Below are 19,550 nucleotides of genomic sequence, written 5' to 3'. Positions count from 1 at the left end.
TTAAGTTTGAGCTCTTAATAGGGTCCCAAACAGTCCATAGTAACCAACAGTTTAAAAATATGTTTCTAAACAAAGTGGCTAGTTGAAATTCTATTACATCGCAGCAAATTTTATGCCATTTTGACGAGTTTCTGGGTCTCTTTTGAGAAGGGTTTAGTTGCAGCTGAATATGATTATGATTATATATATTATAATTTAGTTGGGTGTTGTTTGGAGGTTCGGTGGTTTTCGGGTCTGGTAAGTTGAGCTCTAATTATAATTTTTTTCTTTGTCGTTTTTTTCTCTCTCTTTTTTAATTTTGTTTTTTGGTTTATTGATTTATTAGGAGGGTTTTCTTCCGTACAAGTTTGTTCCAGGGAATCGAAGATGTATACTTTATTTATAAATAAACCCAGTGTTACTTACTTTATAAAATTGCTGCAAATTTGTGTTTATACTAATATTTTACTATTAAGACTACTGAAAATATAATTACCATTCCTGAATCCACTAAAAATGGCAATTTTTCCTTCGTAGTCAGTTTTCAGAAACAATTTTTTTTGATTTTGGACACTATTGGCTGTTTTGAACCCTTTAAGCCCTTAAAGGGTACAAAATGTAATTTCCCACGAAGCGATTATTAAATTACGATACAGCATAAAAAGACATTCTATGAAAGTGACGTATACTCTTTCCTCCTATCTAAATTATGCTGTCAACGACAAATTTACCAAAAAAAAGTCTGCCGAGGACACAGCTGAGAACTAATTACTAAACTAAAACTCAAATAAAAGCAAATACGATGTTTTCTTTTTATATTGTCACATTTCACCTCCAGTGATTTAATTTTCACTTGCCTATCTTTTTATGGTCCCTTGTTTGTCAAAAATATCAAGGTAACCCAATACTCCCAAAAGAAGGGAAATGCACCCTCTGAGTCTTCTTATTATCATTATCCTATGGTAGATTTCATCATAATATGCTCAATTTAGAAGGTAGGCTAAGCTAAGAAGAAGTTCGTCAAGTAGTCTTTGCATTAGCGAGTCGGCAATGTTTCTGTTTTTTATTTTCTACCTGTTCTGTTCTGTTCTGTTTTTTTTTATACCTGTTCTGTTCTGTTTTTTTTTCTACCTGTTCTGTTCTGTCCTGTTTTTTTTTCTACCTGTTCTGTTCTGTTCTGTCCTGTTTTTTTTTCTACCTGTTCTGTTCTGTTCTGTCCTGTTTTTTTTCTACCTGTTCTGTTCTGTTCTGTCCTGTTTTTTTTTCTACCTGTTCTGTTCTGTCCAGTTTTTTTTTCTACCTGTTCTGTTCTGTTCTGTCCTGTTTTTTTTTCTACCTGTTCTGTTCTGTTCTGTCCTGTTTTTTTTCTACCTGTTCTGTTCTGTCCTGTTTTTTTTCTGAGAAAACAGAACAGATTTTTACTACGTTTGCGATCCATGCCATCTAGCGAATAACGCACTCTCTACCAGTTCAGAATTGGCTCCCATCCCCCATTGCACTTACTGGCCGGAGGGCCATGAGACGAAGATCAGCCCCGCCGGTTTGGACTTTAAGAAGTCTGAATAGAACGGAATTCAATTTAAAATTTCATTCACAGCAGGGTCGCCGAATTTGAATTTTAAACCACAAATAGCACTAGTAAATATACAGATCATATCGAAAGAATTTGACCTTTACGTCAAACAAAATCCATCGACCTTCACGTCAAACATAAAACAAAATACATAAAAAAAGATGAGTCGAAACTTAGTTAGAACACAAAAAGACAAAATAAGTAGATAACAATAAAATTAATGACTATTTTTCCTGGGTATTATACGACTCAGCAAAACTTGGAACAAAGCTCTTGCGATATCATTCAAGTTTAGCAGGGACGGGAGTCAATTAGGAGACATTTTGAGACTTTATACGGGACGGTCTATTGCGGGCGGGATGGTAGGATTCGGGGATGATGAAACGTAATCGGGGAACAGACAGGGACTTGGTACCGAAAGGAAGGCACAGGAGGTTCCTTCTCTCGGCTAACGGGGTGAGCTTGAAATTACCTAGTAAATAATAATCTGGAACCTTCCCTTCAACATTGATGATTCTAAGTGCTCGTTTTGTACATTTTCAATCTTATAAATATGCTCTGAAGAAAGACCGAAATGCCACACTGGACAAGGAAACTCCAGTATTGGCCGAATAAAAGAACAATAAAGTTGGATAACATCCTTAGGGAGGCAAGAAAGTTTAAGAAGGGAAAGCGAAGGGGAAGCTTGTTTGAGGATGTTTTGAACATGGGCATCCCACTTCAAGTCAGCAGTAATTGCCACCCCAAGTAGTTTAATGCATGTGATAGAGATTTTGGGAGGAATAGGGTTTGTGAAAGGGGGTAATTTAAAAAAATTAACTGTCATAACTGACGATATATTACCGTTAACTTTCAGCATCGACAAAGAAGCCTCACGTGTTACATCATCAAGTAATGTCATAATTTAGCTTTTAATATTTCGTCGACAAACCTCAAGTGCAGACAGATCGTCCATATACTTCCATCGCTCTGTGTGGTCAGTCATGATGCTATTAACCATTATAAGGAATAAAATGGGACCCGTCAGAGTTCCTTGGGGCACCCCACAAGACACAAAGGGGATCGGAATAAACATTTTTATATTTAAGCACTTGAGAACGATTGGTTAAAGAGGAGGCAACAATTTTAACAAGAAAGGACTAACTTGAAACTCCGTCAGCAGTGTATTTACAAGGGTATTGTGGTCAATTAGGTCAAACACTTTCTGGACATCAATTAATGAAAGATTCAACCAAGTATAGGGTTTTCAAGATTTTTCAGAATGGTGTCAAGAAGACTAACAAGGTAGTGTGAAGTAGATGTCTCCTTCAGGTTTCCAAACTATTGAAACTCAATAAGTGCAAGAATCTCTGCCTTTAACCAATTAGCTAAGAAACCCTTGTACATTTTTTGAGAAAACTGGGATAAAGGTGATTGGCCGTACTCCAGTAAAATCATTCAGGCCTCCCTTCTTTTGGATTGGAGTAATATAGCCGAGCTTCCAGTACGACGGGTAATGCCGTAGTACTGGCCAGTGCCGCAGTACTGGCAGTAGGTTTTAGACTTTTACAGTGAAAGAAGGAGAAAAAGCCCAAACTCTTCTTTGTAGAGATTTTTGTTTGTTTCAAGCTGGTTTTGCATATTCAATTTAAGTTTCACTTGTTTTAAGATTTATCTCATTTATATTAGTACCTATTGTATGTTTGTTTGTTATGATTGTTTATTTAATTTCTCTTCGTTTTAGGTTTCATTTATGCTTCAATAGCAAAATATTTCTCCTCATTTTAAGCTTGATTTGCATATTCAATTTCCGCTGCACTCGCTTTAAGATTTATTTATTCATCTATATTAGTTTTTTTTGCTATGATTGTTTATGTAATTTCTGTTCGTTTTGGGTTTCATTTACTGTTCAATAGTAATTTCTGGCCGTTTTGAGTTATAGTGGATTTTTTATTTATTATGATATTAATTTTAATATGGTTTATATTTAAAAACTTCTTTTTCGGGAGGTTTTTTTTTAAAACCTTTTTTTTAAAAACGGGAGGTTTTTACCACTAAAAAGAAGATAAAAGTGCATAATAGCAACATGTCATGGAATTAGAAATTTACAGTGTTTAGTAAACCTAATTTCCAGGAACAAACAGGATTAGGACACGGGAAGGGTTTTAAAATTCCTATTTTTATTCCTTTTTTAGGCTTGAAAGTTTGACAAATTTCACTTCTTTCTTCAGAGACCAGACACCAAGAAATAGAGGGAGTATTTGAAGTTAAAAAAAACACGACTTGGAAACTTATTGCTCATTAACTGGCTTAAAATTTCCCACAGCAGAGCCAATCAGGTAGAATTTAAGTTTCCGTTCTTTTTACTGGCTTACGGCTTAAAGTTTCTCATAAAAGAACCCATTAGATTTTTAAAAAGCGGAGAAAGTTGTTTTTCCAGAAACTACATTTCCTAAAAAAAAATAACGCGATTGGCGGAATAACGCGCTTAATAAAACATATCACAGGCATAAAATAATGAGATCAAAGCACACTTTTTACCACTGAATTATAGGAAAGTCATCAGTCTTGGTCTCATTGAACCAAAGATCATTTATAAAAAACAGACTATTTGAACAACTGAAATAAAAATGATGAATTATCATAATTAATAATCAGTGTAGCTTAATCAAGCTCAATGCATGACTGTGATCAGTCATACAATTAATTAGTTAAAGATAAATTACTTTTTTATTTAGTAAATAGAATGAAAAGGAAATAATCGTATTTAACTGATTGTATATCTATGATTAAGAATAGTAATAAAAAAAAAATTGGAAAGGAAGTAAAGACAGGATATAAGGTGGTAAAGAAAAACAATGGAGAGACGAAAATGGATATTTTTTAGGGGATATTTGCTTTCATAAAAAAATATCAGTATACAAGATGAAAGACGGGGACGTACCTAGAGATTTAAAGCAAACAAAAAAATACAGAATAGGAAAATACAGAAAAAGAAAAAATAGAAAAGATAGAAAAAGAAAAAAGAGAAGAAAAAACATACATAAATCACAAGGTTGGATTGAGTATATAAGCTTATCAAATTCAAGGGAGGGGCGCGGGAGGAAGAGAGGGAAGAAATACGTAAATTTCAAGAATTTATTTTAGAACAAAGAAAAACATATTAGAAAACAGGAAGAAATTAGAGAGAAAACAAGAGAGCTTGAAAAATTCCCGAAGTATTTGGTTTATATATATATATATATATATATATATATATATATATATATATATATATATATATATATATATATATATATATATATATAATAAACATAAGGTGGTTCTAGACGACTCTTAAAAGGTGAATTACTTACCTTGCCACCACTGAGGAAGGGCAGTCTTGCCAATCGTGTAGGACCCTTACCACTTCCACTGCTCGAAAAGCTAGAGTTTTTGCTTGATGCTGAAGAAACAGGTCCTCGAGCCTAATCAATGCAAAAGGATTAATAAATAATTAGAGAGTCTAAATATTACAAAATAAAATTATGAAAAATTAAAGCATCTATGGTGGGTTTGGAGAGGGTACAGAAAAATAAGGTATGACTAAACATCTTAGTGTTCTTTTTTTCAACAAATAAAAATCAAATGATACAGAGAAAGAAAAAGATATTTTTGTTATTATTTAAAATTATAATTGTGTTATTACGTAAATAATTTCAAACAGTAACACACTTATTTTAATTATCATACTTATTTATTCATATAATTATGATAATTATCTAATTCTCATAATTATTTAAATAACACATAATTTTTTTAATAACAATAATTTATTTAAATAAAATTATAATTGTATTATTATTTAAATAAAATGTTTATTGGATTTGATAGGAAAACGATAAAGTTAGTGTAAGCGTCGTAAATAAGGAAAAATGCTAGGAAATATTTTGACTTAAATTTCGATTAGGAGCATATTGAGACCACCGAGTGGAGAGGAAGCTGGGTTTAATCTTTGTCTTTATGGGTACATGATGGAAATAAACGCTGAAAAAAAAAAATGCATTGGTGGTGTTAAAAGCAATTTGTTAGAGACTTTTTGCACCATAATTAAGAAAAAGTATGCTGGGGTAAGGCAACTGTAGGAACACAGCAGGCAACTTACAGACCGATATTAAAATTTCGCTGCTTTAATGTCATATATGTAATAATGTAACATATAATGTCAATATGCAGGGGTTTAAATACTTTTGAATAAAGGTAACGTAAAGAGGGCCAAGACAGATTGATTGTTATCACTATTCGAGAATTCATTACTTCCAGATGCACTCCAATACAGATGCACAAATGCATTACGTCATATATACATATAATGTAATAATGTCTTATAATTTCAACCATGACATTAAGATTTGATTTATTTAAAGTGAGAAGCCAAACTGAAGTCGAAGCCAAGTAGGTTCACTTTTTTAAGCATTTTTTTTTCACTGGTCAAAATTAAGGCTCTTAACGAATTTTCTCAAGCTTCTGACTTATCTAAATCGTTTTTTTAGGCCAGAACATACCAGGATGCCAGTTTTTCCGAAAAAATATGAAGCCATTTTCGAGAAAAAATACATACATACATAATTAAATACACAATTATTGCTCATTTATAAAGATAGATATATGTATATATATATATATATATATATATATATATATATATATATATATATATATATATATATATATATATATATATATATATATATATATATAAATAAGAGCCTTAATTTTGGAAAAAAAAACTATTTATGTGGGTGACGTCATTTTTATATACATCAGTATTGCAATGATGTTGTCACACTTGTCACACTTATGTAAAAAAATTGAAAATTCTCATGTATGGAGAAGTACATTAAATTACTTAAAGAGCAAAAACCTGATAATTACAAAATATTTATATATATTTTGACAAGGGATAACAACAATTCCAAAACCTTAAAAAAAACCAAAAGCTTGAAGCTTAGTAGAAATCGCTGTTAAAAATCGGACTTGCTGTAATAATCAAATATCTTTGAACAGGCCCAGCATGAAAAGGCATTAAATTGCGGAAAGAGCAAAAAACATGTAATTGCAAAAATATTTGTATATATTTACCAAGGGATTACAACAATTCAAAAACTTTAAAAAAGAAAACCAAACGTTTGATGAATTATATCATTATCCCTCCCCCCCCCCACCACATGAGCGAATGTACCGTTTTTATATCTATGACGCATACATCATTACAAATGGAAAGTATTTAAGACATGAAAAAAAAGTTGAAAATTATTTTAAGTTAAGTTCAGAATCGCCAAATTTATTATGTAAACTGCAAAAATATTTATCATGTCAGGGCAATAGTTTTAGCGTTTCAATTCAAACTAGTAAAATACCTGACAATTTTGAAGTCATTTTTATATACATCAGTACTGTAATCACATTGTCACACTTATGTGGAAAAATTGAAGAATTTCATGCATGGAGAAGTTTATATTAAATTACTTAAAGAGCGAAAAACTGGTAATTCCAAAAATATTTGCATATATTTTTACAAGTGATTACAGCAATTCAAAAACCGTTACAGCAATTCAAAAACAAAATGTTGATGAATTATAAAATTCCCCCCCCCACAAAAAAAAGAGTGAATGTATCGTTTTTATATCTATGACATTTACAACATTACAAACGGAAAGTATTTAAGACATGAAAAAAAAAGTTAAACATTTTTTTAAGTTCAGTTCAGAGTCGCTTAAGTTATTATGTAAAAACCAAAAATATTTATGGTGTCTGAGCAATAATTTTAATGTTTTAACTCAAACTAGTAAAATACCTGCCCATTTTGAAATTGCTTTCTTTTTTTTTTATAAAAACGACTCGATACGTGAATAAGGCCTATAAGTTTGAACGTAACCAGCTATATAACGCCTTTAGGTAGACCCAAAAAACGAAAATTTGCATTTATTACAAATGATGATTCTTTGGAATCACCTGAACTATCAAAGCTGAAAAGACCGAGAGAACAGCCTGAATAAATTAAATTCACAATGAGTGAAAAACAACCTGGACCGTCAAATGAGACAAGACCATTACGGGCAGCTAAAGCAAAGGACATTGCTAAATTATCTGAAGTAATCAAAATCCAAAATGACGAAGAAAGACAAATGTGGTTAGAAGACAAGCAACACCAAGAATCTGAGCGAGTCAAAAATAAAAATGAAGCGTCAAGACACACGCGGTTAGACGACAAGCGACACCAAGAATCTGAGCGAGTCGAAAAAGAAAATGAAGAGCAAAGACACACGCGGTTAGACGACAAGCGACAGCAAGAATCTGAGCAAGTCAAAAATGAAAATGAAGGGCACAGACACACGCCGTTAAAAGCGACACCGAGAATCTCAGCGAGTCAAAAATGAAAATGAAGAGCAAAGACACACACGGTTAGAAAAATGAAAACCAAAAGCTTGAAGCTAAGTAGAAATCGTCTGTTAGAAATCGGACTTGCTTGAATAATCAAATAATATCTTTGAAAAGACATTAAATTGCTGAGAGGAAAAAACTGGCCATTACCAAAAATATTTGTATATATTTTGACAAGGGTTTACAAGAATTCAAAAACCATTAAAAAGAAAACCATAAGTTTGAGGCTTAGTAGAAATCGTTGTTAGAAATCGGACTTGCTTGAGTAATCAAACAACTCCGGTTAGAAGACAAGCGACAATGAGAATCCATATACAGAAGCCTGCCGCGTGCCGAGGTATTACATATATATATATATATGTAGTACCCCGTAGGGTAGTATATATATATATATATATATATATATATATATATATATATATATATATATATATATATATATATATATATATATATTCAAGAGAGACAAACTTGAAGATAAAACTCTGCTGAGCAAATAAAACTTCTAAACTAAAATATTTAAAAACTAAAAAATGCATGGAAAAAAGTTAGATTCCTTTAAAGCGGGACAAGAAAGGTCTTTTTTTAGTCTTCCCTGTTGAAAAAAAAGGTTATAACGCCAAAGTTTAAATTTAATGAGAAATTTCAAGAATCTACCTGCATTTACAGAGACAAGAGGGGCAAGGGGGCCGCCCTAATAATTCTAATATCTAAAACTTTCTAAAGTATACGCAAAAACGTAGAAATTATTTTCCAGCTTGACATTATTTTTCCAGCAGAAAAAAAATTGGCAGCTAACGGGGAAAAAACTAAACATGAAAAAAAATCAGAGATCTACATGCACAGACGAGGGGGCAAGGGAAATGTGCGACCCTGTAATGCAAGCATATTTCTCAAATATGACAAAACAGAAACGCCTCTTCAGGGTCCAGCATATCCCCTTCCCCTACACAATAGAATATTCTCCCTACATGTAGAATTAAGCAGCCAAAGGGAAACAAGACAAATAAAAAGAATGAAGAAAAGAAGGGATTACGGAAATTCTACCAATATTCAACAAAACATGTAGAATATATGGTGTAGAATCCAACAGTTTGTTGTAACGAACTGAAAGTAAGAAACGACTCACGCCAATTATTACCAACATTTTAAAAGAATTTTTTTTTTTTTAACGAAACAAAGGAATTTTGATATGTTGCCACTAATTTAATATTTTCAAATAATTTTTTTAACCTTTATCTTATCCACTCTGACAACAGCTCTCCCCACAAAAAATTAAAATAAACAAACAAAATAAATACCATTTGATATTCTACATCATGCATTCTGTCTGTACTAGGAATATAGGTAAAATACTCCAAAATTTCTTCTTTTCATTATTATTTTCCTTTCTTTATGGCTGCTCAATTGGTGGGAATACGTCTAGGGCCCTTTCTCGTAAGTGTTACTACTGTAAACAATCAACTGAAGAGAAATTGGATCAGTCCAAATTGACTATGAAAGTCAATACACAATCTATACCATTGGCTTTAAGAACCAAAGGATGAAAGATCAAGGAAAAAAGAAGAACTAAAGAGAAAACGTACATTAAAATTCTGGTGATCTACCTGCATCTGTAGCCTACAGACAAGGAAATCAAGGGACGGCTACTATCTTGCGAAGATTTAATATTTATCAGAAACCGGGTTTTTTTTCAGGGTAGGATTTCCTCGCTCTCAAAATAAATTTGACTCTTTGATCTCCCCCATCCAATCCAGTACAAATGTCCAAGCTAACTTTTTCATTGGCATCTTCCTATCTTGTATTTACAAACTAACGGAGATAAAAAGAAATGATAACAAGTCACTAAGTCTCAAGGCCATAACAAAACAAACCAAATGGAACAAACAAGCCCATACAAACATCATGCATTAATCAAGAGAAGCCAAACCCTAAATTGCTAAGCAATATAGGAACAACTAGGTTATCAAGAAATCAAATTGTCAAACAAGTGCATTATAATATTAGGTTACATATCAATTGCCTTTGCATTTGCAAAGACTAAGTAATAAATTTATAACTACTAATATCATTAGTAATTACTTCCACTGTTTCTCAAAGCTCTCTATCACAGTTTCAGTGGAGCAAAGAATACTGAAGAATATTGTTTTCTAAATCTGCTCTCGTGTTTTTCTGCGTTGAAAAAAATACATTCCGAGATACTAAGAGTTATTTTTGATACTCCAGAAAAGTAGATAGGAGAATAGTGTTCAAAATGTGGCCTCGTAGTTGACTGTGTTAAACAATATATGCCAATATACTAATATGGAGATAATACCATTATTCTTAAATGAACACTGCTGAAGAATACTGTGTTAAAAATGTGGCCTTGCGAATGACCGTTTTCAGTATTATATAACAGAATACAGCACACAAAGGATTTACTTTCAGCACTTCTAACAGAGCTTCAAAAAATATTGTGTTCAAAAAGCGTTGTGTTTGGATGTGCTGAACAACAAATTTGAAGACACTAATAGGGAATTAGTTTCACTACTCAAACCAAAGGTATATAGGATGTTTTTGTGTTCAAAAGATGACCTAGTATTTCTACTGTGTTGAACAATAGGTGAAAAGATCGTAATATCATTAGCAATTAACCCAAGATCTTAACATTGTTAGGAATTCAGTTTGGAATCCTGGTAGAGAGAAGCATACTGGAGAGTAGTGATCCCAAAATTTGCCTTCCGTGTTTTACTGAGTTGAACAACAAATTCTAAGATATAAGGAACTGTATTCATTACTATAAACACAAAGATATATTAGAGATTATTGTGTTCAAAATATGACCTAGTATTATCCTATGGCATTAGAAATTGCTACAATACCTCTAATACAAAGAAGTGTACTTGAAGAATGCTGTATTCAAAGCGTGACTTAATATTTCTCCATGTTTCAAAATATACCCTAAAATCCTAATAAGAACACGGATTTTCCTCAGTAATTTTGTACATCAGAGCCTTTTGAAAAACAGTGTGGACAAAATGTGGCTTGGCATTTTTCTGTGTATGTTTCTTTTTCTGTTTTACCCTTACAGTAAATCATGGAGATACCATCTATGGAACATGTGCAAATTCCTATATTTAACAATAGTCACCTGTTTATGTGCGTACTATATAAAAGAGCGGGTACCCGAAATGTTATCAGAGGACAAAGATACGATTTCATGGAATATCAATGTTTATATTGACTTCGCTAACACAATAGCTGTATTAACTGTACCTTATATAATTTCAGTAAGGCACCATCGAAATTTTAAATCATTGATACGTCAAGTGGAGACCTTACAATCTGAACTAGAAATTGTTGGTAAAAGACGTATTTCCTATTTTTCCGTAATCGTCGTAATGGTTAACTTTATAACATTTTTAATATATTTCATAGTAAGAAACTTCATAGGATCCCAACAGAATGACCGACTATATAAAAAACACCATGATATAAGCCCAACACATTGGCGACTGTACATCGCTGGGCAAGTAACTGATTCTATAGCAACATTACCATTTACAGGGATTTCAATATTGATAAGTATTGTGTTTAGGCAGCTTAAAGAAATACTTCATGAAAAAAGATTAAATATTGACCTAATGGAGACGAGAGCTAGCGCAATTTTTAAAATAACAAGGAAAGTATGCGATATGTTTGGTTCATTGTTGTTAATCCTAGTGACAACACATGCATTACTGTTTTTAAACCATTTTATCTACATCGTGGAGAAATCATTTAGACAACCAATTCAACAAAAATTCATTGTTAGAATTACAACCATGTTACTGATTTCATCCATGAACATAATGCTACCTTGTTATTCGGCTAGTCAGTTGTCATACGAGTTCAAAAAATCAGTTGAAAGTTTGGCGAAACCAGTTGATATTGAGGGCACTCCGTGCTTAAAAGGATATCATTTACTCAGAATTTTTCTTTTAGAGAAAATGGAGCCTAAACTGAATGTAAAAAACTTGTTCTATTTAAATAATCAATTTGTCATGAAATTTTATGGTTTTCTGGTGACATATATGATAGTGTATTATCAATTTAAATTAAGCGCTTTATATGACACTAAAAACCGGTAAATATATTCAAAGAATCTTGTAAATCTAGGAATCGGACCCCCCCCCCCATCTTTAGGATACGGGGACAAATGACCAAATATTAGAAACACGTTATATACTGCAGCAATTGGTATGTCAGTTTGTCAATATTCGTCGGGTAACGAGCGTTTCTTATATTTTGCTCATTATTAGTAATTGTTGCAACCGCACATACTGTACTGCTTTTAAGTGCAAGGCCGTATCCAGGGGGGGGGGGTACCCGGTTTGACCCCCCCCCCCCGAAATGTTTGTTTGACTCGTAAAAACGCAACGAAAAGGACATAAACAAATTTTGTATGCGTTTTTGATGTTTCTTATGTACCCCCCCCCCCCCGAACAAAAATCCTGGATGCGCTTCTATTTCAGTGATTTTATATGCTTCGTGGGATAAATCATTTATACAACCAGGGTTAACACAAAAATTCATTGTTAAACTAGGGGTAACACAAATAGTCGTTGCTATAATAAATACCATGTTACTGATCTCGCCCATGAATATAAAGTTAACATGTTATTCAGCACGTCAGGTATACCTGACTGCAGTAAATAAATGATGGACCCAAACGACAAAGCCGAGAATACTAATGTATACAAGTAAAAAAAAACTAGTTGAAAGTTTGGCTAAACCACTTGGCAATGAAGACCCTCCATGATCAAAAGGATATGGAGCAAAACTGAATGTAAAAAACTTGTTTATTTAAATAATTAGTTTGTCATGAAGTTTTATGGTTTTTGGTGATATGTATGATGTATAAATAATTAAATTAAATGCTTTACATGATACTAAAAATCAGTAAACGTCTACAAATAAATCTAATAAATCTTGGAAACTCGCCCTATCTGTGCAATACGGAGAAAAAGGACCGAAAATACAAACTATATAAACCATATAAACTATGTTTTTACTGAAAACATAGTTTTATACTGAAAACATAATTTTATACTATGTTTTATACATAGTCTATGTTTTATATTATGTTTTATACTGAATCATTTGGTAAATTCTGTGAATCAACATATCAGTTCCATCAGTCATATTCTTTCAATTGACCAAGTTCAAATGAGGATATCATTTTCATAATTTAAAAAGATTATTGTTATTTTTCTACAGTTGATTGTTTAGGAACTAAATCCATAGGCGAAACCTATGAATCGATTGCATAAATTCTATTTGACTTTAAGTCTATTAATTGATATATCAATTCTATCAGTCATGTTCCTTCAATTGACAAAGTTCAAGTGAGGATATAACGTTCAAAATTCTCACAAGAGGTTACAGGTCTTTTTTTTAAAGTGGATGTTAAGAAACTTAATCGATTGGTAAAGTCTATTAATCAATTACTCCAGTGAATTTGTTTATATTTAATGTTTATATTTGACTTTAACATAAAAACAAACTTCTGCAAAAAAAAAAAAAAAAAAAAAAAAAAAAAAAAAAAAAATATACCGTTTTACCCCCTGTAAATTTTTTAAATTAGCCCATTTAAATTGTTTATATTCAATGTTTATTTATGTTATATATATATATATATATATATATATATATATATATATATATATATATATATATATATATATATATATATATATTTATATTTAACTTTTACCATAAAAACATAAACTTCTAAAAAAAAAAAAAACACCAATGCGCCTTTTCGACCCCCTGTAAATTTTTTTAATTAGCCAATTTAAAAGGGAATAAAGTATTTAGATTGGAATTTTTTGTGTCTTGTTTCATTTCGAACATTTTCCCATCGATTTGGCCTTTACCTTTCGGTTTCTAATAAAAGATAGACATCGGAAGAAAGAACACTAAAACGTTTTTTAACGTCCTGAAAACTTCTTCAGTTAACCAATTTGAAAGATGATAACGTTTTCACATGAAGATTTTTTCCACCTTGCTTTTTTGAAAACTTTTCCTACCGTTTTGATCTTTACCATCCGGCTCAAAATAAAAATGGACTTCGGTAAAAAGAATGCCAATACAGTTTCCCCAGCTTTGTAAAAAAATTTAGTATTTGTCCCCTTAATACTGGAGTTTGGCTGATATGTTGACAAAAATAATTAAAAGCTGTTCAAAAACATGTGCATTTACACAATTAATTTTTAAAAAATGTTGGAGTCAATACTGTTTCTACATCGTATATGGGCATATGCACAAGAATTGGGGGGCTTAAAAAAATTAGTAAATATTAGAAACCAATAAAATCTACTAGTTGAAGAGAACAGAGCATAAAAGTTAAGTAACAATTCAAATGTCTCTACACTATCACATTTTTACTCTAAACGTTTTCACGTCTTTTTAATACATTTTTGATATGCTTGTAACTCACCTCACATAATGAGTGTAAATTACGTAGCTTAGACGGAATGTTTCATTTGTTTACTCCTTTCTCTCTGTATATGCTACCTGCTTTCAGATTTTCCTTTAGACATTCAAAGGTGTTCAGCTTTCGAGGGGTCATCTACTTTCCGCCCTATGGTGTACATCAGGCACGTACGCAGGAATTTGTTTCGGGGGGAGGGCCAAATCTTTCAAACCCATTATTCTGTGAGAAAAATCAGAAAATTATGGGAAAATGAAAAAAATCGTGAGATTTCGGGGGGAGGCCCGGGCCCGGAGGCCCCCCCTGCGTACGTCCCTGGTGTACATCTCAGGCACTGTATATAAATATAATACAGTATGATCATTTCCTAGCTCAACCATTATTCAAAGCCGGACCGAGATGCAAGTGCTCCGGTAAATTTTAAAGAATCTAATTTTCAGTTAGTTTATTCCAATACATATATAAAAATCGGTAATTAGTCATGCAAAATTAATATTAGATGTTTTTAGAAATTTCAAGTAGGTCTCAAAGTCTCGAGTTGGTTTCAAAGACATTTTGAGAAAGTTTCTGCCAAAATACGCGTTCCAGGGTAATATACACTGGACCGCTGACGGCAGATTAAGTTGGAGGAGCTGTTTGTACACGCTGAGAATGCAGTAGCCAAAAATCACTGGGCCGTGATCTTACTGTTATATTATTTATATACAGTGATCTCAGAGCATCATGTGTGCTGCACAATTCCGCCACACTTGGCACAGTCCCCACAACGCTTGCCACAGTTCCGTCCCGTGCCCTCTAGTCTAAATGATTTTTGAAAGTCGAGGACCCCTTTAATTATAAAGGCGTTTGTTTTTCCGCTAGTTTTTTTTTCGTTCTTTTCCAAAGCACGGGACAAAATTTTTGTTTTTAAAGTGAGTTTTGTTTTTAAATGTATTAATAATTTTATATGTTACTTTACACGCACTAATCTATGTAACTTTAAGCCTCTTTTTTTTTTTTTTTTTTTTTTTTTTTAGATGTCTTAGTCCTTTCTTTGTTGAAGTGCACAGCAATTATATTGAGTTTCGTATTTAAATGTGTTTACTACTTACGTTTTATTTAAATAAAACGAATTCACTCGAAATATACTTCGTAGTTCAACGTTTTGAGAGGAGCTTGTATGGTATTGAAGCAACGACATACACGGGGACCTTTTTTTTAGCTGGAAAGATTTGCCATTACAAAAAAAAAACTATATGAAAATTCTGAATAGATATAAATATCGTGAAACCGATCGAGCTATTTATGAGATCCCCTGACAGAGGGCTTGCTTGGAGTGAAAAATTTACAAAGCCTTGGAGATTAAATAAATTTTCAAACGGGGATAAATCCATTTATTCAGACAGTGAAAAAAAAGTACAAAAGTCCACGCATTTCGATCACATATAAAGCGACCGTCATAAGTAGAATTACTAAAATAGTATATTTGAAACTAGCATATTTATACACAACAAAATAAATAGCTTTTCGGGACATTCACAAAATAATGAACTTCCGAATTATTCACTAGATTATTTTCAGAGAGAAATCACTGACAAAGTTCATTCAAAGTCTTGGTTTAAATTTCCTTCTTTAATTTTGCCCAAAAGGTAAAACAAATTCCCAAAGAAGGTGGAAAAGCCTTCCATGTCTTCTAATTGCAAACGAAATGTTGAGTTTATAGCTGTTCACCTGGTTGGTCGCCGACAACCAACCGTATTTTCGACGTAACACCTTAATAGGATATTCTTTACTCAGACCACACCGCCGTTCTATGACGAACTAATAAATCTTCAAATCGGGGAATTTATTTGTTCGTCATAGAACGGCAGTGTGGTCTAAGAAAAGAATACCCTATTAAGGTGTTACGTCAAAAATACGCTTTGGAGAGTATTCCTTTGAAAAGAAATTTGCACATAACACCAATTTTAGACATGTGCGCTTTTTTCAGGATTACGCAAATATTCAATATTTATTATTATTTCTATTTATTTTTGAAAGCTCATCAGCGACACGGAGCGCTTTCTAACAGTGGCGTTAAGAGAGTACCATAGGCCTACTTGTTAACTATTCATAACACACTCAAGTTCTTTATCTGAATGTAAGATCTGAGAAAACCAGTTTCATAGCCACAAAGACAAGTGACGGATGACAGAATGCATTGGACTTAAATAATTCGGGCTATATTTTTGCATATTAGGGGGTGGGGTAAGGTATTTAGACAGCGTGAAGTTAGAAAATAATTCTTTCTTCATAATATGTAGAATAATTGTAGCTAACACATTTTGCATCAAGACCCGCTATACTTTACCCCCCCCCCCCGCCCTAGTGTGCAAATATATGCCCAAATTATATAAGTCATGTTGATTTTATCTTTGCAAACATTGATGACGATAATCAAATAGGGTAAAGATATAAAGAATGTGCCATCAGACTTAACAGTCAAAACTAGAGATGCTTTATCTCCGTTTCTTGACACTTCGGCCAGGGAGCGCTATGGGGGGGGGGGCAGGCAGCCATCCTGTACTTTGGCACACCCTTCCTATTCACCAGATTTCTTCAGGTACCCATTTGGAGCAGGGTCAACTCTGGCTAAGCTAAAAGATTCAAACCAATAACCCACGTAGTAAACCAAATATATATATTATATATATATATATATATATATATATATATATATATATATATATATATATATATATATATATATATATATATATATATATAGAAGAGAATATTGGAATCATTTTTAGGCTGAATTAGCCAGAGGCATTGTAGCAGCGTAGTAGATATGGTGAAAACTCTGGGGACATACGGTGTAAACGTGCTTGTTGCAAAGCTCTCTACCTTGTGGAGTAGCAGCCTTTAAGGTACATATAAAAAAAGACATGGCTTTCCGCTGCGTTGACTCATGGGCCAACGTGATGTATTAAGAGAATAGTAAATAGAAGTAGTTGGCCAGAAGGGACGAAGAAAAAATGTATATAAAGAAACCAACGGAATTAAGCTAGCCTATGGAAAACAAAGGAAGTGACAGATGTTTTTGATCAACAGGTAAGAACAAAAAACCTTTACAGTACACTGTAAATATTTAACCATCCCAGAGTAAAAACTCTGGGGACATACGGTGTAAACGTGCTTGTTGCAAAGCTCTCTACCTTGTGGAGTAGCAGCCTTTAAGGTACATATAAAAAAAAGACATGGCTTTCCGCTGCGTTGACTCATGGGCCAACGTGATGTATTAAGAGAATAGTAAATAGAAGTAGTTGGCCAGAAGGGACGAAGAAAAAATGTATATAAAGAAACCAACGGAATTAAGCTAGCCTATGGAAAACAAAGGAAGTGACAGATGTTTTTGATCAACAGGTAAGAACAAAAAACCTTTACAGTACACTGTAAATATTTAACCATCCCAGTAGATACACGATACATATAACCCTTATTAATAAATAAAAAATACGGTGTCTATCCTGTAATTTGTAAATGATTAATTTTGGCATGTTATGGCAGTTTTTACTGTTCTTGTCAATTAGCTGGTACACGCGCACGATAGATGTTGAAGGAAACGAGTCAAACGGATATTAGTCAATAGAGAATTGGATCGCAAAGCGTGGTTTGTCATTGCGTTTACAATATTTAAACTATTGTTTTTTGGGGTTTAGGGGAAAAAAGGTACCTAGGTTAGGTTACGTATTTAATATATGCTATGCTTTACCCACCACCCCAACCCCCCTAAATGTGAAAAAATACAGTCCAAATTTGTTCCTAAGCTATTATATTTTCATCATATTTTGTTTTATTTCATTGTAATTAACCAAACTTGACTTCTCGCGTGTGTACCAGCTAATTGGCAAGTACCGTCTTTACCATTGAAACTGCTCAGTTGTGCGGCGCAATTTGACATGGACATAGCCTGTTATTAGCTTGAGCAGTTTTGATTCGATTAATAACTTTTTTCCTAAATCCTGGGAAACAATGCTTGCTCAATTATTAAGTTAATTTACATACGAGTTTTTTTTAGGTTTTATTTGATATAATAATAATACATTTTTATTGCCTATCATAATGTACAAAAGCACACAACCGACGGAGTAGGAAAAACAAAAAACAGACAAAATGAAAACAACTTAAAAATTTAACCATTGACAAGTCTATAGAAATACATTCAGGAAAGTAGAATCAAAATTTAGCCACTTTCGAAACGACTCAGTTCTTCTTTAGATAGCACCTAAGGGGCTAGTGATTCCATATCTGGTTTATACAGTGGTATTGCTAGTCCAAAGGGACAGCCAAAAAAGCGTATTTCACATATTTGTAAAAACACTTTCTGGTATCAGCGATATCACTGCGAGTGAAAAGCTGCCAAAAAGGCGAAAGAATAAGCAAATGCGGGACTTCAAAAGCATTGTAAAGAGATCCTAGGATACGTCATATAGTTTTAGGATATTGTCAGGTTGTATCAGTTTTTGCCATTAAAATTGCCCACGGTAATTGCATGATATACGCCCTACCAAATGTTCTTCTAATATGTTTCTCTGACACTCAATGCTAATGAAATAAACCAAAGTAAGATAAAAATATAATACTTTAGAACCAAATTTGGGCTAAATATTTGCACAATAGGGGGGAGGGTAAATTACCGCATGCCAAATTTGTTAGGTACAGCTATTCTACATATTATTTAGTAAGAATTGTTTTCAAACTTCACACTGTCCAAATGCTTTATCCCCCCCCCCACCTCCCTAATGTGTAGATATTACACATGTAGATATTACCCAAATTACACATTTTCCATATATTCTGTCACTTCTCTTTGTCTTGTCTCAAGCTAAGCTGAAAGAAACTAACGAAAAAAACGGTTCTACAATGCATCAATGAATGAACAACTTGAGCGGTAGGGCGTTTATCATACAAGTACCTTACCCACGTGTGCAGCGTAAGGGTGAACTTAAGATCACCAAGTAAACGGATCATTCAGATATCTTGAGTTGTAGTTGCGGACACAAGCGATTCGGACATAGCCAATTAATAGCTTAAGCGTTTTTGATTTGACAAAAAAACTTTATTCGAAGATCTGGAAAATTTGCTTCTTGACTTTAAGTTCATTTAATTAAGAGTTTT

The 19,550-nt window shown here is 32.9% G+C and overlaps 1 protein-coding gene across 3 annotated transcripts in view; it reads right to left on the bottom strand.

Moving 5' to 3' along the window:
* Positions 1-19,550, bottom strand: part of LOC148939610 (uncharacterized) — a 101,734-nt gene that overhangs the window by 30,348 nt on the left and 51,836 nt on the right. For all 3 annotated transcript variants that reach the window (XM_089106771.1, XM_089106772.1, XM_089106773.1), the window contains one exon: positions 4,888-4,998. In XM_089106771.1, the coding sequence (XP_088962897.1) occupies positions 4,888-4,998 (111 nt within the window). The remainder of the gene's footprint in view (positions 1-4,887; positions 4,999-19,550) is intronic.

Source organism: Artemia sp. Qi Xiang Cuo, chromosome 21 (assembly GCF_049724085.1).
Source record: "Artemia sp. Qi Xiang Cuo chromosome 21, ASM4972408v1, whole genome shotgun sequence".
Lineage (NCBI taxonomy): Eukaryota > Metazoa > Arthropoda > Branchiopoda > Anostraca > Artemiidae > Artemia > Artemia sp. Qi Xiang Cuo.
Note: the sequence above shows the minus strand (reverse complement) of the source record. Positions and strands in the feature narration are given on the sequence as shown.